At 41.8% G+C, this 24,068-nt stretch overlaps 2 protein-coding genes across 6 annotated transcripts in view; both read right to left on the bottom strand.

The window, feature by feature from the left end:
- Positions 1-120: 120 nt before the first annotated feature.
- Positions 121-24,068, bottom strand: part of hoxa3a (homeobox A3a) — a 31,630-nt gene continuing 7,682 nt past the window's right edge. Inside the window, exons 3-7 of one of the 5 annotated variants that reach the window (XM_027287318.1) lie at positions 18,983-19,119; positions 8,967-9,027; positions 8,458-8,600; positions 4,545-5,124; positions 121-1,950 (exon numbers count right to left, since the gene is read on the bottom strand). In XM_027287318.1, the coding sequence (XP_027143119.1) occupies positions 1,160-1,950; positions 4,545-5,007 (1,254 nt within the window). In that variant the 5' untranslated portion in view covers positions 5,008-5,124; positions 8,458-8,600; positions 8,967-9,027; positions 18,983-19,119 and the 3' untranslated portion in view covers positions 121-1,159. The other 4 variants (XM_019275445.2, XM_019275446.2, XM_010757210.3 and 1 more) reach the window with 4 other exon arrangements.
- hoxa4a (homeobox A4a) lies at positions 15,509-18,961 on the bottom strand. The gene is made up of 2 exons (XM_010757207.3): positions 17,167-18,961; positions 15,509-16,642 (listed from the first exon to the last, which is right to left on the bottom strand). Exons 1-2 carry the CDS (start codon positions 17,582-17,584, stop codon positions 16,314-16,316), a joined length of 747 nt encoding a protein of 248 aa, XP_010755509.1. The 5' UTR covers positions 17,585-18,961; the 3' UTR covers positions 15,509-16,313.

Below are 24,068 nucleotides of genomic sequence, written 5' to 3'. Positions count from 1 at the left end.
CTTTTGTATTATGACCTTTACAATTCTGCACCGTCATGAAATATATAACAACAATAATAAAACGTAACAATTACAAAACTAGAAATATATTTTGTACATTTTTTTTATTCAAGAAAACTGTCTGTCGTGTTTATTTTTGTGACCACGTGAAATGCTTCTGGTGTGTCCAAATTAAAACTACAAGATTTGCTGCATTTATTATTTCAATTCTTTTATTTATTTCTTCGAACTGGAGCAGCATGGAATGTGTGACATCGGAAAAGAAAATTGATGATGTCTTGTTTCTTTTTTTTTTTTATTCTTCAATAAAGAAACTGCTAACGTGTGTCCTTCTTTCCACCCTTATTGCATGACTGATTGATTTTACATTCGCTGAGAAAAGGAAACACCTCCTCGAAGAAGAAGAAAAATTGGAAACATAGCCCATAATAGCAACATGGTGTGGTGTGCTGCTGCTGCTGCTGCTGAGGAGCTTCTGCAGACTACATGTATGGACTGGAAAAGGGTCGAGACGCTAATTTTTTCCAGCAACCTTCTCCCCACACAAAGATCGCAGAGGTGTCAAATAATACTAAAGGACTCTTATCTTTACACCGAACAAAATAAATAACATTAGAAAGTCCAATAGAACAACACAAGCAAGGGGGGTTGCGTGTAAGCTCATGACCCTTGTTTTTGAAAAATGTATTCCCCTCATAAATCCCAAGTCGTGGCTCTTGAAGGATCCTTTCACAAGTGCAACAAAATGCAAAATAACACAATTCTTCAACTGCGGATAAATAAACGGACAAATTCACATTAAAAATGAATAACATATGTTCATAATACCCTGTTTGAGTTTCAATTTTAAAACAAGATTTTTTTTGGAAAAAAAAAAAAAAGATTAAATAGGCCTATGAATATACTGTGCCCCCCTCCCTCCCGCTCTAGACGTCCTACAGCCCAGATAAAGGTCTTTGTGAGACAATGACACGAGCAAATAGAGAAAAATTCAAGCAAGTCATGATTATTTATCCTACGCTACTTCACACATCAAACTATAGGAAACATAAACAAAGGCAGAGAGAAGGTGGGAGCCGTGAGGAGGCGCAGAAACAAAGCAGTAATGTGTCTGGAGGTGGATAAGACAATGGGCGGAGTGATCCGGGCTGCGCCACCGCTACAGATGCGTCAGTTTGGGCGCTTCCTGGATTCTTCCCTGAGAGTAGTGCGGCGTTAGGTCTGTGTACGTCGGTGTCGGATCACACACTCCGTGGTGCTGACTGTTGCCCATTGTGATTGCTCCATTGTAGTCCATATTTGCGGACGGCGGGTGCGGGAGATGGGTCAGACCGAAAACAGAGGTTCCAGAATTAGGCATTGAGTCGATGTAACCTCCGCCGACATAAACAGGGCTGCCCTGCATGTGCGTCCCATAGTTGCCATTGCCTTGGAGAGGATGCGCGTCATACTCGGGCGTGGCCGAGTCGGTCCCGGGATATCTCTTCTGGGAGGGCGGGCAGTTGTTGAGGGAGCTGTTCAAGGGAGGGGGATATGACGTGGCCATACCGTATGCATTTTGATGAGGTTTATTGTAAGACGTCGGCGACTGGGAGTCATAAGGTACACTGTTTACAAGAGAATGCATAGAGTTGAGGTATCCTACGCCTCCTCCACCACCGGAGGCCGGGCCCACAGGACTCCGAGGGGACTGTCCGCCAGGGGAAGGCATCATTCCGACGCCTTTCTGATCCTTCTTGTATTTCATCCTGCGGTTCTGGAACCAGATTTTGATCTGTCTTTCTGTGAGGTTGAGCAGGTTGGCCATCTCCACCCTCCGGGGTCTGCAAAGGTACCGGTTAAAGTGGAACTCCTTCTCTAGCTCCACTAGCTGGGCGCTGGTGTAAGCTGTCCGGGCCCTCTTCGATGCTGCTGACCCTGGAGGACTCTTGTCTCCAGGACAACTCTCCACTGTCAGGGAGGAGGACAGGGAGGGTGTCAATCAGTAATCCATTACAGACAGACAGACAGAGAGAAACAGTTAGAGAGAGAGAGAGAGAGAGAGAGAGAGGTATAGAGGCAGAGACAGGGGAGTGAGAATTGTGTGACAACACGCACGCAGCTGATAACAGAACTTTCAGCCATCAAGGAGGGGGTGGGGGTGGTGAGCAAACAGTTTACTAGATAAATATGCCCTGCTTCACTACTTAAATAGCTGTTTTATCATCACTTTCCCTCTCTCCTCCTCCCCCTCACTCCTAATGTATGTGCATGCACGTGTGCGCTTGCGCGTGTTGCAAAGATCGCAACATTTTGATAAATCTGTTTCCAACTGCAAAGCACAGGGGTTATCATGTGGGCTCCATAAGACAATTAACAATCAATGTATGGACATTGCGCCTGTATACTTGCCCCACTAACGGCACATAAAAAAAATGGAACTGTAGGTCAATATCTGATATGGAACCAGGTAACCTCAGATTTCCTACTAAAACATTTGACCCTCATCTTCCCCTGTATAGTCACAGTGTAGCACACGCGTAATGCAAACACAAGCATTATGTATTCCTTCGGGTGTATAAAGCAGCTCGCCTTGCCCTTCCTGATAAGCCACCCCTTCTAAGGGGCTGGAGCTTGGCTGAAGAATAGAAAGATGTTGGTCTACTTACCGCCATGGCAGACGGCCAACACTTAATAAATTTCACTACCTGTCGCCCAAACCTGCAGCAAAAGGAATGCAGCATGACATAACCCAACCCTTTAGGTTCTTACAGAGATGTAAGAGAAGTTAACAGGAGGAATGCCGACGTATGTAGGGCAATCACTTGTGCTAATGATGATTATTATATGATTATTTGTGAATTCATTTTTAAAAGTCTAGTTAGTTTGATTTATAAAAGACACTGATTTGGGAAATGTGTGTTAAGTGCAGGATTATTGTCTGGCGTGGGTGCGTAAAACGTGCGTAAAACACTTTTCATAAACGTTAGCACCTCAGAGTTTTGTTAAAACTAATAAAAACACCTTCCCCAAAATAAATCACAATGAAGGGCGACACACTGCTTTGCATTTTAATTTCTTACCGCAGAAGAGTATATATAACTTAATTTTAAATTTACCCAAAAGATTACAAAATGAGAGGGCCGTGGGAAGGTGAGCATCTCTGAATTTTTAGATTAGAGTGTTTATTTACATAGAGCCAAACACAAACCCCCACCCTGGCGTACAAACTCTTCCTTTAATTACAAAAGCAAGATCTGGCTCACTTAAGTGCGTAAAAAGCGTCCGTGAAAAAAGCAGGCGCCATAATGTTTGCATTTTTAGATATAAGACCATCTATAGTAGAATGAGAAGATTAGCCATTTAATTTACAAAATATGAACGTCACAGGACGGTAAGCATCATATAAATTAGCAATATGCAAGTAAACACCCTAAACTCACATTCCCCACCTGGCCTATCAAGTTTTCTTACCATTAAACAGCAGGATCACGTGCGTAAAACATGCGTAAAAGTATTTCCATACGTGTTGTTAAAAACTAAGAATTAACATTCCCTAAACATAAATCATAATTCACTTATTTGAAAGGTGCCACCTTACTTTACATTGTAGTACCTGTAACCTTATTAGAAAACTAACTACTTAAATTTACAAAATAAGAAGGCATCTCTTTTTTTATGTTGGGTCTGTGTAAATGAATAACCCCAAAACCCTGACCCACAAAGCTTTCCTCTCCTCATAACAGCAGGATCTGGCTGTGCGTAAAACGTACCTAAAAGGTTAGCACTTTTACGGGTTGTTAAAAACTAACGAAAGCACCCTCCCAAACATAAATCAAACTGAACTTTGCCTTCGCATATCTTTACTTTCGTTTGTCGAATACTACCTGCACCTTCACTGAAATGTTACCAACAAAATTTGCAAAATAAGACGGTCATGGGAAGATGTGAATCTCTTTATCTTTATGTTGGCTCTATGTATATAAACAGCCCTCCTAAACACAACCCCCCACTCTGGCCCACCAAGCTTCCCTCTAATCAAAACAGCAGGACAAACTGAAACAACTGTCGTGCGTGTTTGTTTGTTGTCTCTCCGGGAACATTGTGTGATCAGTGGAGATGCGTGTTTACAGTAGGGACAGGTCAGCTGCAGGGCACAGGGACAAATGGTGGGACATTATTTGGAGTTTCATTTTTGAGAATTTTCAAGAAGATGTGACCAAATCTTTGCATGATGTGGGTGCAATAAAATATATACTTGAACATATAGTCTGCCTGTGTCATGGGCGTGTTATATATATTTTTTCAAACAATATATGTATATAATGCAATCTAACCCCACAAACCAATGACTTAAAAAATACAGAGTAATTTGCCCTGACAGAAAAAGGGGAGATGATTACCTTTACAGGGGTATTGTCCTGTTGCGGTTTGCCCTACTCCCTGCTAACACCTTACCACCCACTCACACCCCCTATGTACTGTGTCCTCCTTCAACACAACTCATGTAACTTTTTGGTCAGGGGCTATCAAGTTGCCTATATGTCAGCAGCAGTGTTTAGTACCTGAACTGGAGCTACTGGTGGGTTTCTGCTTGGTGTTCTGACGGGATTCCTTCATCCAGGGGAAGATCTGTTTGCCGCGAGCAGTAGAGGTCGGGGAGCCGTTCTTGGCACTGGGTTGGTTGGACCCGTTGCTTGTGTTTTGGCTGATAGCACCGGGGGACTGTGAGGGAGGGGGTGGGCCTGACACCGGCACCTGCGGTTGATTGCTTTCGGGATGAACCTTAGACTGCGACGCCTGAATGGCTGTGGTCCTGTCGCAGCTCTCCGCCATCTCCCCCGGCTTCTGCAGAGCCACGGAGCCGTCAGGAGACTGCAGGGAGCAGGCAGGTCGATGGTACTCACTTTCCACATGAGAGGCCCGGGGATATTGGACCTGATTGGCATCATAACTGAAGCCATTTGCGCTTTGATATGGGTAGCCACTGTAAATTGCGGAGCTGTCGTAGTAGGTTGCCTTTTGCATCTCGCCGTTTCCCAATATTTATTTCAGAAACTGACAGGGTCTTGACACCCTTGTAGAATAACATTGGCACCCCGTGGTCACGTGACGCCTCTCCGCCAATGGCCTCCTCGGGTGAACCTAGGGTTACAAGAAGCACTGTGAGGAGAAGAAATGGTGGCGATCCATCTTACTTTTCAATACAGGCCTGACACTGGAGACTATGGAAGCAAGATAGGGCCAACACTTCTGTAGACTATTACCGTTTACCTTATGGCTTACAAGGGGCACAAAGGCACGCACTAACCTTGTATTACCATCTGTGCCAAACCACATCAAAACAAAAAACCTTTTCAAAAGCATTTCAGATTGCCAAATCAATTTTAGGAGCTAACAAGAAGCTGCATGACATTTTAAACCTCTGAGCTTATTAACAATGAAACTGAATATAGAGTTACAGTTCACACAAAATGCTGTATAGGTAAAAAGAAAAAAAGGAGTGCTTTAGGAAAAAGCTTATTAGCGGATTACCACACAGGAAAATAATATTTCTGTTACATTGTTATTGTACAGACATGGCTGTCAACACGATATCTAATTTCCTATGTAGCAGGTGAAAATATTCCGCATATTCCCACAGACTTTTAACCCATTTATGTTGTTCGCTGCTTATAAGAAAAGGCATCTTTCTTAGTAACAGGGTAGACCTCAATACGCCGTGCTTCCCTGGCCACCTGGCGCAAAGCATACACAACCGCATTCTCTTCTTTCTCTTTTCCTTCTTTGCATGCTACAAGATGAATGAGAGAGCCAAGAGAGAACCTGTAAAACCGGGCGGGCATCCGTGCATCTCTATGACCACGGTGTGAACTTTTCCTCGCAGGCCCATAATAATGACTGCTGTCGGTGCTGTCTACGCGGCGGCCCGTCGCCGTGATATATGGGGGTCAGTGGGCCGGGACGGCCTGCTCGGAATGAGCGACCCGGTGAGCAGCCAAGCCCGGTACTCAGGCGGACAGAAACCTGGGATGGCACAGCTAGAGTCTGCTCCTAAACCGCAATAATTCACGCAGGTAACCATGGGGATCAGCCTTTAAGAGATTACTGGGGAAGCTATAAACCATAAGATCCACAGGGTCATCTTTAATAGGGTGAGATTACTAATGAAAGAGGAATATTTAATGTGGACTCCCTGTGTTTTTACCACTGGCATTAAAAAATAGTAACATGCAAATAACATTAATAATAATATTAATAATAATAACAATAATAATAATAATTATAATATATTTGAATATAAATCTTACATTTAAAGCCGCTCTATTCATTTATAATTTGGTTTTGAAAGCATGCACTTCTTTTGTCTGAACTAGTTTTAACCATTGCAGTCTCTTTAATCAATGAGCAGATCATTTGGTAACTAAATAAGGTAATTAAAAACTAAGTAAATTCAAATAATACGACTAAGTTAAACTTTTTTTAAACCAACAGGCCCTGGTGTGATGTCCGTAAATGTGATCCCAACAATAACGATGTTACTACTGTGGGCTGCAGGAAAAAAATATTACTTGTTTATCTCACAATCCATAGGTAGCCTATAGACTAGTCCCGGAGCACAGCCATACAACCACAATACATTTTCATTAAATGAACACAAACAAATGAAAATGTCGAACAACCCTGGGTCTGTGCAGCCGTGCATAACAAGAAGCAAATCAGTCTAAAATGAGCCCTGAGCTTGCCCTCAATGCAGCTAAACCGCAGATTGAAAGAAGGTGTCTTCACTATATCTGCACTCACGATGACCTGGAAGAGATATCAGAAAGCTTTGTGGAGTATATCTCCAGGCGAGCCATTGCGAGAGTCATAAATGGCAGAGAAAGAGAGACAAATGACAGACTTGAGCTTCTCTAACGCGGTGCAGCCTGCTCCACGTTAGAGAAAATCTGGCTGCCTGACTGTGTGTGTGAACTCTTCCTGAACCGAGATCTAAGTCATACGGTGATAAATCACCGCGCGACACACAAACTCCGCCATTTACAACCGAGGGGAGCCTATTTCTGGCCTGCTTACCTTATCCTCTGACGACGAATGCAGAGCACCGAGCGATATTTTCTCATTCAGCGACGGAATCGATCAAAGCAAGTAATCCAGAGGAAAAAGTTTAAAGGAAGGGCTGGCTGGGTGAAGCAGCAGCAGCAGACTGCGCCCTGCCATACACGAGGCATTAGCAGCCACAACAAAAAAAAAAAAAAAAAAAAAAAAAAAAAAAAAAGGGAAGAGCCGAGAGAAACCCCTTTCCTTTCTTGCTTTTCTTTTTTCCTACTCGACGTGGATGGGTAAACCGAGATTACGAAAGCAGGCGTGAGCAGTCAGGTCAGCGAGATAAGAGTTATCTGGCCCCAAGATTGAATTTATCGTCATGCTAGAGAGCAATGACCAGGGCTTTATAGCAATATTAAACTCAGTCAAGTCTATGCTGGACTGTGATCCTTCACCAGTACCAAGCAGACACCAGTGAACTGCCCCGAACCAGAGCGTCACCATAGACAAAAAAAAAATTATGCAAATAAGAAGCGCCTTGGAAAGCCAGTTCAAATCAAGTGGCTGCCTCTCCTCCTCCCCCAACCAAATGAGGTAGTGTGTCTAGAAAAAAAATAATGCATCGTTAGAAATAGCATTTAAGTCCATCAGTAAAGTGTTTTAAATCTTTTTTTAGGTTGTTGTTGCTCTCTCTTATTATTTTCTCCACGTCCTGCAGTGGAATTATAGGCCCAGTGCATGAGATGTTGGAGTGAGGGGAGAATACAAAGGAATAATCAGCCGCTGACCATGCTGCATTTCCATTTCCACGGGACATAAAGGGCTTCTATCCACAGGCTTAATCATTAACCCGCATTTTTTGCATATGATTCTCAATCTTTTGCCACAAGGAATTCGTTTTCATTTCAGCGTCAGGTATTCTACTGCATGCATGGCCTCTCCAATATATATTTTTTTATGTTTTTAAAGATTAAAAAGCACAAGATCAAAGCAGTTGTTTCGATGTATATCAAGGGAAAACCCCACCGGGAGCAGGGTGTGAAAAATGGGAAGAAGTTTCATCACCAAAAGGCAAAGAGGAGGACATGCAGCGAGGAGCAAGGGAGAAGAGAGCCGGCAGCAGGGGGAATCCCTCTGCATGGTAATGCTGGCTTTTGCAGCCAAAAGGAAGAGTGAAAAAAAAAAATTAGATTTATGTCCTCTCAAGCTTCCCCGGGCTGTAAACACGTCCAGAGCTGCAGCTTCTCTGCTGGTTTCAGGCTCTGGGACAAAATTCAATGACACAATTTAAAAGAAAGGTAGAACACACGGACGGCGTGGGAGGGTGAGTGGGACAAAAATTCACGCGTGAGGATTTTTTTTTCTTCTTTTTTTAGCCAACTCGGCTTTTTCTTTTTCAAACCAGAGTAGTCACTCTGTATAATTATTTACCTCTTTGTGTTCTGCCAAAACGCTGATTCGTCTCTCTCTTTAATTTTGCCCTGAGCAGAGGGTTAAATGTCACTGAGGTGGTGGTCTTATGCTGCCATGCTGCCGTGCGTAATAAGGCGTAAAACAACGTGGAGGAATAAAATCTGAAATGTTGATGAAAGGAAAAAAAAAAAAAAAAGTAAAACTTCAGTGCAGTAAACTATAGCAGCTACAAGCAGATGGCTTTCACAGAAAGTAGTTTTTGAAAGGAGTGAGGCACTGCTCCAAGAGCTGCGATTCCCCTCGTCACTTTTATAGTGACAAATTACACCACAAAGACAAGTGGAAGAGAAGGAATTATTGCTCTCGGGCTGGTCATATTGCTGCTACAAGGAAATGTACAAGCCATAAGCTGCTTCTCTATCCCTGCGAGTGCTTTGGGTGGGCGTGTGTGGTACTTATTAGAAATTGAATAAGGATATCACCATCAAGCATTCATAACACAAATCAATAAAGATATATGGACTTACCGAAGGCAGTTCAAGGTGTCTCGGAGACCGTGCGATGGCCTGAATTTACTTGGCTGGATTTCTGCAATGAGGAATAAAAATTTTGAATTTCTCAGAGGATAGTGCAACCTTTTAACGTGCCCAACGTGTAAAGTATATTAGTATGAATTAGATTTTTGAATAAGCGCTCCATATGTAGTTAGAAAATGTGATTATGAATAATAATTCTTATGAATGCGTAATTTCTCAGGCCTGATTTAAAAAAAAAAAGACGTAAAAGAGGAAACTTGGTAAATTGGCAAACCTATATCTAAGATTTTCGATGCAAGCATTTTCAAGATATTTAGAATTTAGGTCAAATTTCATGGATTTAACAAAAGCCTCCAAAGTCTAAATGTTAAAGTAGTAATATCTCCATAGCTTCGAGGAACCGTAACCTCTAGGTTTTTTTTTTTTTTACAAAAATAAAAAACTAAAATGTATGAATCCGCAGGAAGCACAAACCCATCAGAAACTAATAAACAAACTGCTTAAATAAAAGCCAAAGTGCAAAGACTCTTCTCGCACAAAAACATAATAACCAAATATTGCTCCCTAACTGCGTAATATCACTAATAACACAGAAACGGGCCTATGCAAATAACGTGTTTGTTGTTTCCCTGCTGCATTTTCTCCACAAACGGATCGAATAGTCATTAGCTCTCGTGCACCATCTTCCCCAAGTCCCCGCGCCCATAAATCAAGCAGGAGCGCCGTGACCTCAGCGCGGCCACGCGGTCCTCGATGACACTCCGTCTTCCATTATATCCTCGTTTCCCTGGCGGAGCGACACAACCCCACCGCTTTCCTCTGCTTTTTATGGAGCCCATCTTGATGTATCATTTACGCACAAAAAAAACAAAAACAACCCCACGTAAAGACACGAGCTGTTTTTGTTTTATAGGACCGGTTGCATCTTGGAGCGTCCATGCGCTCTGTTTGGGTTTGTCTTGGAAGCCGATATTTAAATGGCCGCTTTATTTACAAACGCTTATACAGGCCTATTTATTCAAATGTCTGATCATGATATTAAAGATGTGATTTAAGCAGAAATGGTTTATTCTTGGCTCCTGTATTTTTAAGTTTACACAAAATCTAACAGGACTGTAATATTATATTGATATAATGTTAAGCCTGGGAGGCATAAAATGGAACAATGTCTGAATCCTAATGGCCCAGATAAATCCCTGAATGGTTACCTCCATATGTTGTGTGTAAATTCTGTAGGCCTATTTATGCATCGCTTGATTAGTTGTGATGAATCTGAGATATTAACAGATTTGTGAATATCGATAGCTTCTTTGGTACCTGTCTATTTTCTCGCCCTGCTAAATACCACTGGACCCCCTTTTTTACTGACCTCTGCCTCGTGCAGCAATAACTCACGACAGTAATGAACAATCGGCGGAAATACCTCAAAATAAAATCCATCCTCCCAAAGCTCGCGCTCTGACTCTGTCCGCGTGGAAAAACATATCCGTCCGTGACAGCAGTATAATACATCCACAAACCCGGGATCGTCTCTCTTTCAGTCTGCCACTCTCTTTTCTTTTTCTCCCCTCGATAAACAAAACTACAAAGCCCGGACTCCCCTCACGGAAAGTGGGGGTAACCCGCATATAATCAGCATCATATGGCCAGACCGGGGCTCCGGTTTTCTTCCCCGTGCCATAACATCGCGCAGTATTATGCGCCCCGCTCACGTGACGCAACGTCAACTTAAATCCCTTTTATTTGAGCCCGTGAATCATTAATGGAGGCAGTCATTGCCCCTGAGGAGAAACGGATCAGTTTGGAGGGAGAAAAAAGAGGGTTATGTGTCACTGCAATGTATCTGGCAGAGGAGCAAGTCTCTCGCAGAGAAGCAGCTTTTCCACGTGTCGCCCATTCAGTGGGAAAGACTGTTCTGTCAGTTTTAAAGTGCCATATATTTGGTGCCTGTTAGCGGCTGAAAGAGCTAATCCTGCTGTATTATGTTGAGTTTCAAGTGCAGCCACAGCCCTGAGCCGAGCTAAAGCCAGACTGTTTTGCACTGCAGCGTGATAATTCGCACTATGTGAGATGGAGAGGGCTTTCCCTTACAAAATACCATTTAAGGGTGGCATAATGATTACACATCACTCCAGCAAACCTCTTCTCCTCTCTCTGCACAACACAGCCAGGACTGAGCCAGAGCTTTACTCAATATCGCCCCCCTGCCCTCAGTCTCACGGTTTGGTTGTAGTACCACTTAGTCAGCCTCTGGTTCTCCATCAGCAAAAACCTGCATGCTGTTGGCCAAACTGAGGAAAACAAAAGTCACACATTTACCTGTCTTACATAAGGAGGGTGTTCGTCCTGCTGGTGGTCGTGGTGTGTGCGTGTCAGTCAGCACTGAGCGGAAAGTGGAGGTGAGGGAAAAGAGTGGCTGCTCGACCCCGCTGATCACTACATGGACCCCCATTCGACTTACATGCTCTTACGCGTTTCCTATGACCAGCTGAGTGAAATTACAGGTTTGTGCAAAGGAAGAGTTTTTGGAGCGTTTGGAGAGGGGGGTGAGGAGTTGGGGAGAGGGGGGGCCGGTGCCACGGTAAAAAGTGCCAACTAAGCCACAGTCCCTGCTGTCGTTTGCCAAAAAAACACCGTAATAACAACTAATTCCTTTCTAAAGAGCGTGTCATGCGGGCGCCATGAATGCTATCTGGCTGCTGCAACTTCAGGTAATGCCAAAAGTCCTATAGCCCCGGAAGAGCTTCTCTCATCTCGGCACCGTTTGGCGCTTGTTTTCCGTCAACACCGAGCAGCGGGCGTGGAAAAATCCCACCACATCTATTAATCATTCGGGGCGGACATAGACAGCATCCCACTCCCACACCAGCCTTTGTCTTCTCAAACTACAAGTTGAGCGGTAAACTTTTAAAGACAGGAACAGAAGCAGACCAGCTCTTATTAATTCACCTTCAACACGTGTAAAACCAAAGAAAAGAGGAGGAATATTAATGAGAAGGGTTGAAATCTGAAGTTTTTACGCACGTTTTTTCGACTTTTCTGAAACAGAATGTTTGTGTTTGTAATATTTTTTCCCCTTTTCTTTCTTTGTTCTTCATTTGCAGAAGTGGAGCTGTCACCAGGATTTTTTACGGCCCGACATGACCGTGCACTAGAAGATAATCCCACATTGCCTTTCGCCACCGCACCTGAACTCTTCCCTGACCCGGGCAGAAACACAGAGAGTCGAGTGGGAAGTTATTTTGGAAACCAAAAGGCCCTCAGCTGGTAGCCTACTTTTTTCACTTTTTCTTGCACCTTTTTTTCCCCCCCATTTACTCAAAAGTAGTACTTGATTGATTATGTTTTAAATCTCAACAGTTTTAGAATAAAACAAATGTTTCAGAGTTATTTACACAAATCAAGGCTCCTTATCACTGTCAGCGAAGAGGAGTTAGGGGTGCAGACCTCTGGATATTGGCCAGACGGCGGTCCATATCTTCCCACAATGTTGACACTCGGAGCTCTTAACAGCCAGGCTTGGGTTACCGATACACTCAGGCGAAGATAACTCTTTCTGCAAGGTTTACACCGGCCATCATCAAGGCTAATGCGAAATTCAACGCTTAAGCTGACTTAGAGCCATCTCTCATGGATGCAGACGGACTAGGACAACGTAATTGTCTGCGTAAAAGTTGTTGTAATAAAGCAATTTGAATGTTCATGTAGAATTTGCTTGCTCTTTATTCTCACTGAAAATGTCCCCAGATCACATATGATGGTCTTTTGTGCTATAGCTGTCAGTTACACTGTGGAGGTAAGTGCAAAATAGCCCAGCAATACTACTACTACTACTAATAATACCACTAAGACTACTACTAACAATAATAAATATAAATAATTATAAACTATTATTGTCATGATTCTGTTGTTATACACTGTCACATACCCTCGGGGCTTTGTTAATGTTTAACTTGTCTAAATTGACCATTGTGTTCAGTCTCATTGAAAAGCTCTTTCAAGCAACAGATAATTCATTTGCATTGTTACTGTTGTTTGTATTTACTTACTCTCATTTGTACATTGAAAAGTTATATTAAAATATCTTTCAGAAAGAGTAAATTGTCCTATACAAACAGTAACTAAGATTTTTTACCCCTTTGAAGGCATAAAGTATTTCTGAGGTAAACTCTGCAAACATGACTTCTCATCATTCGCATCAAGTCTCAGTTACAACAACACTACATTTCCACCTGTGCAGCCACATGAGTAGTATCATTTCACACACTTCACAATTTAAAAAGAAATTGCAAAAATATTTAGACTCATAAAACATTTATTAGCAAAGTGAAGGGTGAATTGTATCATCTTAATTTGTCTGGTTTAAAGATTTAAGAAGTTCTGGAAAATTAGATCTGCTGTCTTGTATCATATTTACTGAAAGGTCTGATATGACACAAGGTACAAATATGATTTATACAGAATTTTAAGCACAAAATCCATACACGTCAAGTAATGAAGGTATTTTTTAAGTAATCTAAAATGCTTTGCATACAAATTGAGAAATGCATTTTTTAATTTTAACAATAAGAAAATTGTGATATAAGCAACCTCAGAAACTCCACAACAATGCATATCTGGAACAAATAATATAACAATATCAATGAATATGCGCAACAACATCATGAAACAAACGCCACTTCTGAGAGATTTCATTTTTTTTTTTTAAGTTGTCCACAAAACTTAATTCAAGAAACAGCCATATCTACTCACAGGTCATGACGGTCTGTGTCCAGCAGACAGACTTTTGTCAGGGGAGAAGAGATCTGACTCGCACCCTGCAGAGGATCACTTCAAATGAAAATAAGGCAGATTTTCAGATCTATTTCTGACCCCGGGGCATTCATTATTCAACAAGTCACGTGAACGGGCGAATTAAAATTTCAGTACATTGGAAGTGACCTCTATTCGCGAATCAAATGACTTGAAATCTGTAATTTAACTAGTTGGACTTCTTGGAGTCTGCGCAAAATCGGTGCCAATCAGAATCAAACGCCATCTTCTGCACAGCTTCCATGTCTGCAGCGAGTGCTGCATGGAGGGCTGAACATGCAAAGGATGCAAAGAGGGGGGTTTAACATTTCTGCAAGATTGTTTTTTAAAGCAGACAAAAAAAAAAGCGAAAAAATGTGAAAGATGTAAAACAAACTATACCAACAACTATGTAAAGCTTTTACCGACGTGTTTAAATTCGGTGTGTATGACAGGTTTATCTAATTTACGATTAACTGCACTGCAAACTCATTCATTGTGATATTATTGGCATAAATATCGAGCAGAAACCATAAGTGCCAAAACATATTGAAAGACGTACTAAATTACATGCACAATGCTAGCATTTCAGCTCATATCTGCTTCGTCTACAGGGCCTGACAGGGGTGTTTCTGTGATGAATTGCAGAGGAGCTGTCTCTAGGAATAAATTTTGGGAAAATTCATGGCTCAGATTCACACCTAAACGCCGTTTTTGTTTCCGCGCTGTCTCTGGGTAAATCTTAAATGAGAAGAAAAGGCTCGCGGAGGTCTCAACACTGATGTATGGTCTGAACATTGTGTGTGTCGAAAGGTCAGGGGTCAGAAGAAGTGCTCTGAGCCGGTGATTGGCCAGAGACGGCCGTGTCCCTTGGTTGAACTCTCTATTGTTTGGATGTAGCAGGTAGTGACCAACACTCACACTCTGGTGCACTGAAGTTGGCTGAGATCTCCTTATAATGGCAAGTTAGAACAATATGTGTGGCCGGATATATTTAACAATTCTGGGCTGGCTTGTTTCAAGTGTCAGCAGCAAAGTCTGCAACATTTAAGAAGCTGATATCTGCCTCCTAAATTCCAACCACATCTCATCCTTATCCACGAAAATACGCATGACATCCATGCACATTTCACGGATTAGACTTTCAGTCAGTTTAGCTTGAAAAGACATGATGGGAATCAGACATATCAACACGTTTAACGCAGAGTGTTGGATATGAGACATACTTCATTTTGAATAGGTAATACATTAAACATCTGGAAATGTTGGAACTGTTTCAACCTCTGCAAATCTTACTTCGAGAGAAACTGCGCAACTTTACGCACTGATTAACAAGTTAACCCTCTCTTTTAATAGCACCAAACACAGCAAATTGAGTTTTATTCTATCCAGATGAAGTAAAGAATGCATAAAAAGTATTATGAAAGTGTGGCGAAATAAATTATCCAATATTCGGATACTCACAATTTTACGCACGCATCTCCAAACACTGCATTCAAATATTTTAAATAGAAGATGTGAAAAAAATCAAAGTCAACGTGCTGAAATAATAATATAAAGCATAAAAAATTAAAATGTTTGAGTCTGAAAATGCAATCCCCAAATTAAGAATCTATTTTTTTTAAAAAAGGGGGAGACACATAAATGCATTTGGCATGAAAATACGCGCGGCTCAAAAATATATACAGCCCTCAAATCAAATTTTTGCGATGACAAAATATCCAAAAGCCAAGCTTTATAAGTGAAGTACATATTTATTTCACAAGGACAGATAGAGTCTACGCTAGCCTACATCACGACGGTCATTACTGAGACAACACATACAAATATTCACAGTTTAGAACACAGCACAACATGGGACGGACTAGCACAAATAAAACTAGACCTTACAACACCAACAAACATAATTCTACTTGACGAAATTCTTTGCTTATTGTGCCTTCATTATGATTTGCCTATGTACATTAAATGTGAAAGTCACCTGGACTACATTCAACAGTAAACCGACCCACTCAAACACACAAACTACACTGTTACTCTGACTGATGCCATACCTCTAAAACAGCCGTCTGGATTTCTAACAGGCATCTAGAGTCTCGCTAAATATCTTTCAAGTATATTAGAACTTTCCATGAGCAATGATAAAAAAAAAAGAAAAAAGAAATAAAAATATTCAAAAAGAACATAGAAAATGAGTCCAAACTTACTTTTACCTCACTCAGTTTTATCTATAATGATACACTTTGATCCAAGTCCTACGTTTGAATGTGCGTTATCCTTCTTTCATAATAATAAACAAATATATAAACACTTCAGTTGCCACCGTGGCAATTAAAGGTGAATTTCAAGCTTATATGAAGAGGGCGAGGACGAGCAGGGAGGGAAAGGGTACAAAGGACGTGACAGGGGCCCAATGGCAGAGGCAGAGGGAAAGGGAGATCACCATGTGTGTGTAAAATACTGAGAATCGGTCCATCAAATTCCACTTGTGTTATTTGCCATCTCAGTCTGGATTTGGGTTTTTGTGGGGTGGGGTTCATTCAAGCACTATAGACCTGCGGTGCACGGCGTGGGGACAAGCTGCTGGCCTGTTTTGATCTGCTGCTGCTGGGCCCCCGAGGCTGAGGACGAGGCCGAGCTGGAGGAGCGGATCTTGGTGTTGGGAAGCTTATGCTCCTTCTTCCACTTCATCCTCCGGTTCTGAAACCAGATTTTGACCTGGCGCTCGGAAAGACACATGGTGTGCGCAATCTCCACCCGCCTGCGCCGGGTCAGGTACCGGTTGAAGTGGAACTCCTTCTCCAGCTCCAGAGCCTGCTGGCGGGTGTAGGCAGTGCGGGACCTCTTGGGCACTCCTCCAGTGTAAGTGGCATTGACTGGAGGGGGAAAAGCCATACAAGCAAGCAGGTGTTACATGCAGGGTGATAGCGGTTATTCCACAGCCACTTAAGTTCCTCCACTGGACACATTAAATGCTGAAAAAAACTATGAAGCATTTCTGGATTTGGTGGGAAATCACAGCCGCCCTGTTTGTTTTACTCTCTGTCTTGTTTCAGTTTACGGACATGACCTTAATGTGGAGATGCCGAGTGTACAAGCACTCGCATCCAGGGACAGATCAAGCTCAGAAATGATTAACAAAACAGCGGGGTTGGATATTACAGTTTGGCTCGGCTCCAGTGGTGGAGGTAGTTTGGGTTAAAAAGCAACAAAGGCACATGGCCCCGACAGACGAACACAGGCAATAAAATTTACGAGGGTCCTTAATTACCGACCCTGCTGCTCGATAGTCGTAAATTGCTGTTGTAAGGGCTGCTACTAGTGCTGCCTCAATAGGCTTGCGTGTGTTCCAGTGGTTGTTTCTCAGTGGTTCTGCTATTTAACCGTGACGATAACTCACCGGTGTTAACGTGGACCTTTTTCATCCAAGGATAGACCACCGGCTCCTTGCCCTTCGCTACGCCGGGATATACCTCACTGGCGAGGCTGCAGTCTTTGCTGGCATTTGCCCCTGCGCCACCATCTGGGGCCGCGGTGAGGCGAGGACCGTGGCTCTGTGGAACCGGTTGCGGCTGTGCGTGGTGCCCCTCGCCGAAATCATCGAGTCCGGTGGCGGGGACGTTACCGTAATCGTAGCCCGATTCTGTATAGTTTGACCTCGGATAGGATGGTTCGTCGTGATGGGGGAAGCCCGTATCTTTTGGCCGCTCGTAGTAATCACCAGGGTTGGGGATGTATCCGCTCTGCTGATATTCGTCGCATGGAGGAAAGGAAGGCTCGATATAGTTGGAGTTTATCAAGTAGGAACTCATGGTCATTAATTTGTGAAGTGCAACAATACTAATTTTTATCGCGCTGTCGTTTTTCTGATCTCCACAAAACCCTCCTACTCCCTGTCAAATGTACAAAGTTGCCTGGTCACGTGTGAAGCGCCACCAATCACGGCGCGTCCTGTGGGCATCATGTAAACAGGAACCAATGGAAAGCATGGCACTGGTACCACCAACACTGCTCGCACTGGCTTACGTTGGTGTTTTCCTTATTAAATCACAGTATATAAAGCAAAACCAATCAACTAACTTGTTTACTGCATGAGGCCAAACTTATGTGGGTGAGGCTTTTCCTGCATGTGGAAAAAAAAAAAAAAAAATCCATCTCCTCTGGAACAGAAAGTGGATATGAAAATGAAGCCCTGAGAAAATAAAGGTTATCACAAACAAAAGACTATTCCCAGCAGTGAGGTGAATGTGTGCTGTTGGAGTTTAAAATGTGTTTAATACTAATAAAAAGGTGGTCAGTGAAATAAAACCACAACAATGCAAATCATAATGGTGTGTGTTAGCCTGTTCATATGATCGAAAGAGAAAAGTGTGTGTGCACTGACGAGCCGCTACTCTGCGGACATACAAGCCTGCATATAAAGATGACTTGTGCATCAGTAAAACCTGCTTTCTACCCGCTTATGACACACACACACACACACACACACACACACACACACACACAAACAACAGAAACGGTCATCTCTCACTCTGGACAACTGTGTAAACGAATAAGACCATGCTCAAAAAATGTGTAGGACATAGCAATAATTTCAAGCCAGTTCACCCTGTTTGTTTTATAATACCACATGAAACTTATCTGCCACTGATCGCACGGTCATCACCTATTATCAGCTATAACCACCCAAACACTTTGCAGCACACGCATCTTGTATTATAGCCAAAACAAAGTAACCAGGATGGACCATTTACACTAAGTGATGCCAGAATTTCCTTGCACAGCCCAGATAACCTTACACCTGACACAACTTTGAATACATTTCGAAATATATGCAACAATCTTTTCCATAAACAATTTGAAAACACTTCTGTACAAATCTGAAATAGGTTAAGAGACTCTCTCATGCGCCTCCTGTAGTAACACACAACCAAGGCTAGGATAATAACATTGTCATGTATTGTAACAATAAAAATATGAGATGAAGAGAAGGGTACTAAAAGTTTAAAGAGGCAAATTTTCCAACAATAATAGCAACAATAAAAATGATTAGTAGAATTTGAGCTAAAACATTTAAAGTACTATTCTTGGGAAATGAATTGCACAAATTCAGAATCACCCTCTCAGACTCCCATATATTTAAATACATTTAAAAAATAAACACTTTATTTTTGAGGCTGCATGTTTAGAAGGTAGAAAATATAAAAGTGTCTGACCGTGCTCCTCGCCATCAGCCATCACGTCCAGGTCGTGTTTCCTCTCCATGTCCGAGGTGGCACACTGTATCTGTGTCCCTGGAATATGCAGCAGCTCTTCACAAAGCTCATCCACACTGTCCACGTCAACAAGGCCTCTGCATGGAGAAACAAGAGGCCAAACTTCGGAAATATTGAAAGCGTTCTTTTCTCCCCTTTTTTTGTCCTTCTTCTTTTTCCTGGCCCCCCCTCTATTCTATTCGCTCCTCTAAACAGAGATAACTTCTGCCTGACCCCAATGTGACACCGTTTCCATTTTGTTTCTGATTAATCTTGCCCATTGACAGTCTTTGTTAAACAACAAGGCGTGCCCTTTTTTTCCAAAGAGGCGACATTTTCATATCTGTTAGACGCCGTGACCTGGGGTTCACCCCGGACTTGGACTTCAGTTTTGTAGGGTCCGTTTAACTCTGGGGAGCTGGGGGGGGGGCACTTAATGCGGGTCAGCACCCAAGAAGGTCCCCAAAGGATTTTTAAAAATGTGCAAAAGACGTCCAACTATCTAGAAAACCACACGTCGAACTCTGAGTTAGAAAATGCATCTGTGGAAAAAGGGGGATCTTACAGCCAAATATATTAGATGTATTTTTTTCCCATCACTGAACCTCTAGTTTTTTGTTTTTTTTGGGATATTGCTGATGCAAGACGACCTAAAACAGGTGAATTCTTCTTTTCCACAGCAACCAGAGGCCTCAGGTTTTTTTTTCCTCTTCCAAAAGTTTTTTTTTTTTTTCCTCCTTCATGTTAGCACACTGTTGCTGTGAGGTAGAGCTGCTACTGTCTTGTGTATCTTACAGGCTTTCTCGCACCTAACTCATTGTAAATGGCAGCTGATGTACTTTCCGCCATATATCCACTGTATCCGTATGGCCAAGAGACCACCTGAGAGGCAATATGTCAACATAATGTCAGCGGTAAGAAGACTTCACATGATATCTAAATTTACAGTCTGCTGCCATTCTGTTATATATATATATATATATATATAATATATATATATATATATCATATATATATATAGATATATAATATATATATATATATATATATATATTTTCTTTATAAATATGGACCAGATCAGGTTGGCTATTATCCACTTACTCCGAGTTACCCTCGCGTGAATAACGGCTATCTGTTTTTTACAGGTCATTCTACTTGTTGCTATGGACTACTTTTTTTTTCTTTAACGCTCAGCTGTGAATAACTTTATTAAAACATATTATCAGAAGAAGCATTTTAGATAACAGTAATAACTGTGTTATCACCTGCAAGGTGCTGCTGCTGTGTTTGAATGCAATAAAGCATCTGGGGGAGAGAAAAAAATCCCTTTTGAACAATGCAGCATGCACAACATATAATAGGATAATGATCATCCAATTGACCATTGCACCAAAAAAGGAAGTGGTGTTACACGAGGTTGCACTATCTCAGCCATTTTCCAGCAGATTTAAAAAAAAAAAGCTATTTTGCTTCTTAATGTGAATCAAACTGTTCCAGCCTCGTGTGGGAGAGATTTGATTTTTTAGGACAAAATAAAAGCCAGATCACGGTGTTCCCTTTCAGAGCATATACTGTGAAGTGAAGGTCTATTTAAGCAGTATATATCATGCTGACAGTTTACTGTAAATTTAGATTATCAGAGAAGTGCTGTGACGATGGTGACAGATTGCAGATGGCTCTTCACAAGGTCTCTTGTCTATACGGAGCTCTTACGGCGGAATAAAAAATTCTCTCTCCATTCAAGATGTGTCAAGGATTTCGGGCTAGAAAACACCTTTCATAGCTTTATGGAAATATTTTGATATAGGTAAACACTCATGATAAAATATATTTTCCTTTTTTTCCACATTGTGTCACCACTTGGTCTTTACAACAAGGACAGAGGCGACGAGCCTTCACAGTACCTAAGAACGGTCAGATTTTTATGTGCAGCAGCAAACTTTGATTAGACCCAAACCATAGAGACGTCCAAGCCTTCACCGCTGCTTAAAACAGGCGAACAAAGAGCAGCTACATCCTGGAGAAAGTGCACGGACAGCTTCCTTATTCCTGTTGCTGTTGTAATCCTAAATAGTGAGACAGAATATTTTAAACAATGTTTCCACGACTGAGCTGAGCTACATTTAGATTTCAAAAGGTTAAATAAGTTGGAGTGCACTTTAAGGTAAGTTAAAGTGTTTACAGTCAGAATGCAGATGTCTGAATTATTATGAAATGGTGTTTGCTGTTGAAAATCACAGCCTAATTTTAAAAAAAAGCCTGCATGTAATAATAATATTTAGCACTGTGGATTTGGGTGAACGCATTTGCAGCCTCCATTGACGAGCTTTTAATTTGAAATTCAATAAACACAGTTGTTCATGAACAAATTTGGTTACTCGCTTTTTTCCCCCTGCATTGTATTGAACACCGTTTAGGATGATGTGCTTTACACAAAGTGCAAAAAAAATATCATTGTGTGTTACGTTCATACAAATCTGTTCCTATATGTTATTCTTTTACGAATAAAAGTGTGTGGATCTTGAAGATATCTAAAATAAATGTTTGTTTTCTGTTAAGACGACAATAAAAAGTCGATGGAATCGAAAGTGCCATTGCAGTCTGATTTTATTGGTAGTTTTTTTCTTTTTTTAACAAAGAAATCTCTGATTTTGTGTTTACTTATTAAGGTTTAAATCAAAAATATGCATTTTTAAACAGAAATCTATTATGATTTTGTGTGTTTTGCTGCCGGCCACATATAGGTAGTCATGCGAATTAGGCGAGGCACATTTTTAGACTTTTTAAGCAAAACATTAATGCAAATATTTCGTTTTTGGTGTCAGTCTGTTTTCTTATTTACACTCATTTCTTTTATTTTTCATTCGGCCTTCAGCCTACGACCAAATGTTCAATGAGCTGCTTTTACCCGCTTTAAGAAGCAGCTGAATTCATTTCCCCAAATCATTTTATGAAAAAGGCCCAAAAATTAAATATATTGCTACAAAAAAATGATTTTTTAAAACTTTCTCTCAATGACTCCCAAAAACATCTGTCCCATTTCGGCTTTTCTTAAAAGCCTTCTATTCAGCTGATCAGGAAGAGAGGGGCTAAATGTTTTTTAAGGGGTCCGGGGGCTCAATTTGGGGGCTGTGGGCCTTCCCATTACCCTGTGACCGGGTCGAGAGTATCAATCCTCAAAATGCAAATTCTGCCCTCGTCCCTAAACATATCAAATGCAATTTATTCAAAGGAAATTCACCAATCAACCGCCCTAATAAAACGCCAGCCACTCAATCTTGTTGCCGGGGACGGGTGGGGGGTCCCCTCCCCCGGTCCCAAACGCGAGGTCACCGCGCTTTCAGGGTTCACCTGGAGTGCACCGTGCAACATATGTAATTCAAAGCTATTCTGTCTTTTGTGTGGAGAGTCAAGATCGCTATTATAAGGCTGGCATCAAGCTCCGAGTGAACAGATGACGGAGACTTGTTCAGCGCGTAAACTTTTGACCCCAATTTTTCCTCCTCTTCTGCAGCTATCTCCCTCTCATTTGTCCCAGCCCGGTGAGATATCTGGCCCTCTTGAAACAAAAAAAAAAATTGATTTTTCACAATGTGTATCTCTCTTGCCATCATGATGATCATTTTCCCAAATTTCATAATTAGAGAAGATGCCAGCACAAGACCTGAAATGCAATTGTAGCTTTATGATGTTTCCAACGAGGGAGTGAAAAGATAAATCCGATAGGCTCCCACTCAAGACTAATAGGGCCGTAAAATATGCAAATCATTCATTAGTGTTATGGAGAAACCAAAGCAGCCAAAAGTCTTTGTTGGAGGCAACACTTAAAGTTAGACTCCCCCCCTCCCCTCTCTATCTCTTCACGCACTTTTCCTCTTGGTGCGGGATGTAACCACATGCTCTGTGTCCCTTGGTAAATTCATTTATGCGCATTATGCTTATAGGCAACGCCAAGCAAACGTGTCATTAACGTGGAAGTGTGTGTGCATACATTTGTATGTGTGTACGCGGGTGCAGCATAGTGGATGTTTGAGTGGTTTCCCCCTCTCTATATACAGCAGGGTGACAGTGAACTTGGCCTAAAGCGAGCTCTGCTGGTGGCTCTGAGAGGATGCAGATTTATCTTGGTGCTGTGGCTGACCTCCAGATGAACCTACAGCGCTTCTCCCTCTCCCTCTCTCTCTCTCTCTCTCTCTCTCTCTGTCTGTCTCTCTCTGCCTGGCAGTACGCCGCACATGGGGCCCTGTCGAAATTTCTCCATTTGAAATATTGGCAAGGGTTTTAATTTCCAAATACCCGCGCTCTCAGTGTGCCATGTTGTATTTTCACTGTGTCTGAAATCAAACTGGAACGCGTAAAAAATAAAATAAAAGTCCGGATTTTGTTCAGCTGGTGCCTCCTTTACATAACAATGAGCAAAATTTGTTAAGCAATAAAGTGAAGGATGTAACCAATATGGTTTGGATTGTCGTGGATTTGACAATCGTTGCAAAACTTTTTGATTTCTGTTTGATTAAAAAGAATAAAAACGAATTCCGCCTGGACTGTCCGGAATTCATCCAAAGTGAACTCTCAAGCATGGACGGAAATGGACTGAAGAAGTTCAACACTGCTAAATAGATTTATTTTCGCAGACTGGTTTAAATAACCTGTAATGGTTCCAGACAGTTTAATGTAGGCCTCTGCTCCAAAAATAAAACCTTGGTATTTAAGATGTTAGGGCGGCGGACAATGTAACCTTTCCAAATCTGCCCAGACGACACCTTTAGGTGAGCTGAATGGTTATTATAAAGGTCGCTTTTCTCCCCCAAAAGTCATAAGACTCAAATGGTGATATCAGTTTTTTTATGTATACAAAGGTTTTCGTGCTTATTTGGCCTGGAAATTTGAAATTAGAAACGAGCGCATTGAGTCACATACCCGTTAATTGAAAGAAAAAAAAGTAAGGTAATAAAAAAGAAAAAGCCATCGAGTCCAAAAAATGAGCGAGATGTGATATCATTTTTGTGACTTAATTTTAGTCCCTGATTTTTTGGCTTTAGGGTCC

The sequence above is a fragment of the Larimichthys crocea genome, chromosome XIII (genome assembly GCF_000972845.2).
Source record: "Larimichthys crocea isolate SSNF chromosome XIII, L_crocea_2.0, whole genome shotgun sequence".
Classification (NCBI taxonomy): domain Eukaryota; kingdom Metazoa; phylum Chordata; class Actinopteri; family Sciaenidae; genus Larimichthys; species Larimichthys crocea.
Note: the sequence above shows the minus strand (reverse complement) of the source record. Positions and strands in the feature narration are given on the sequence as shown.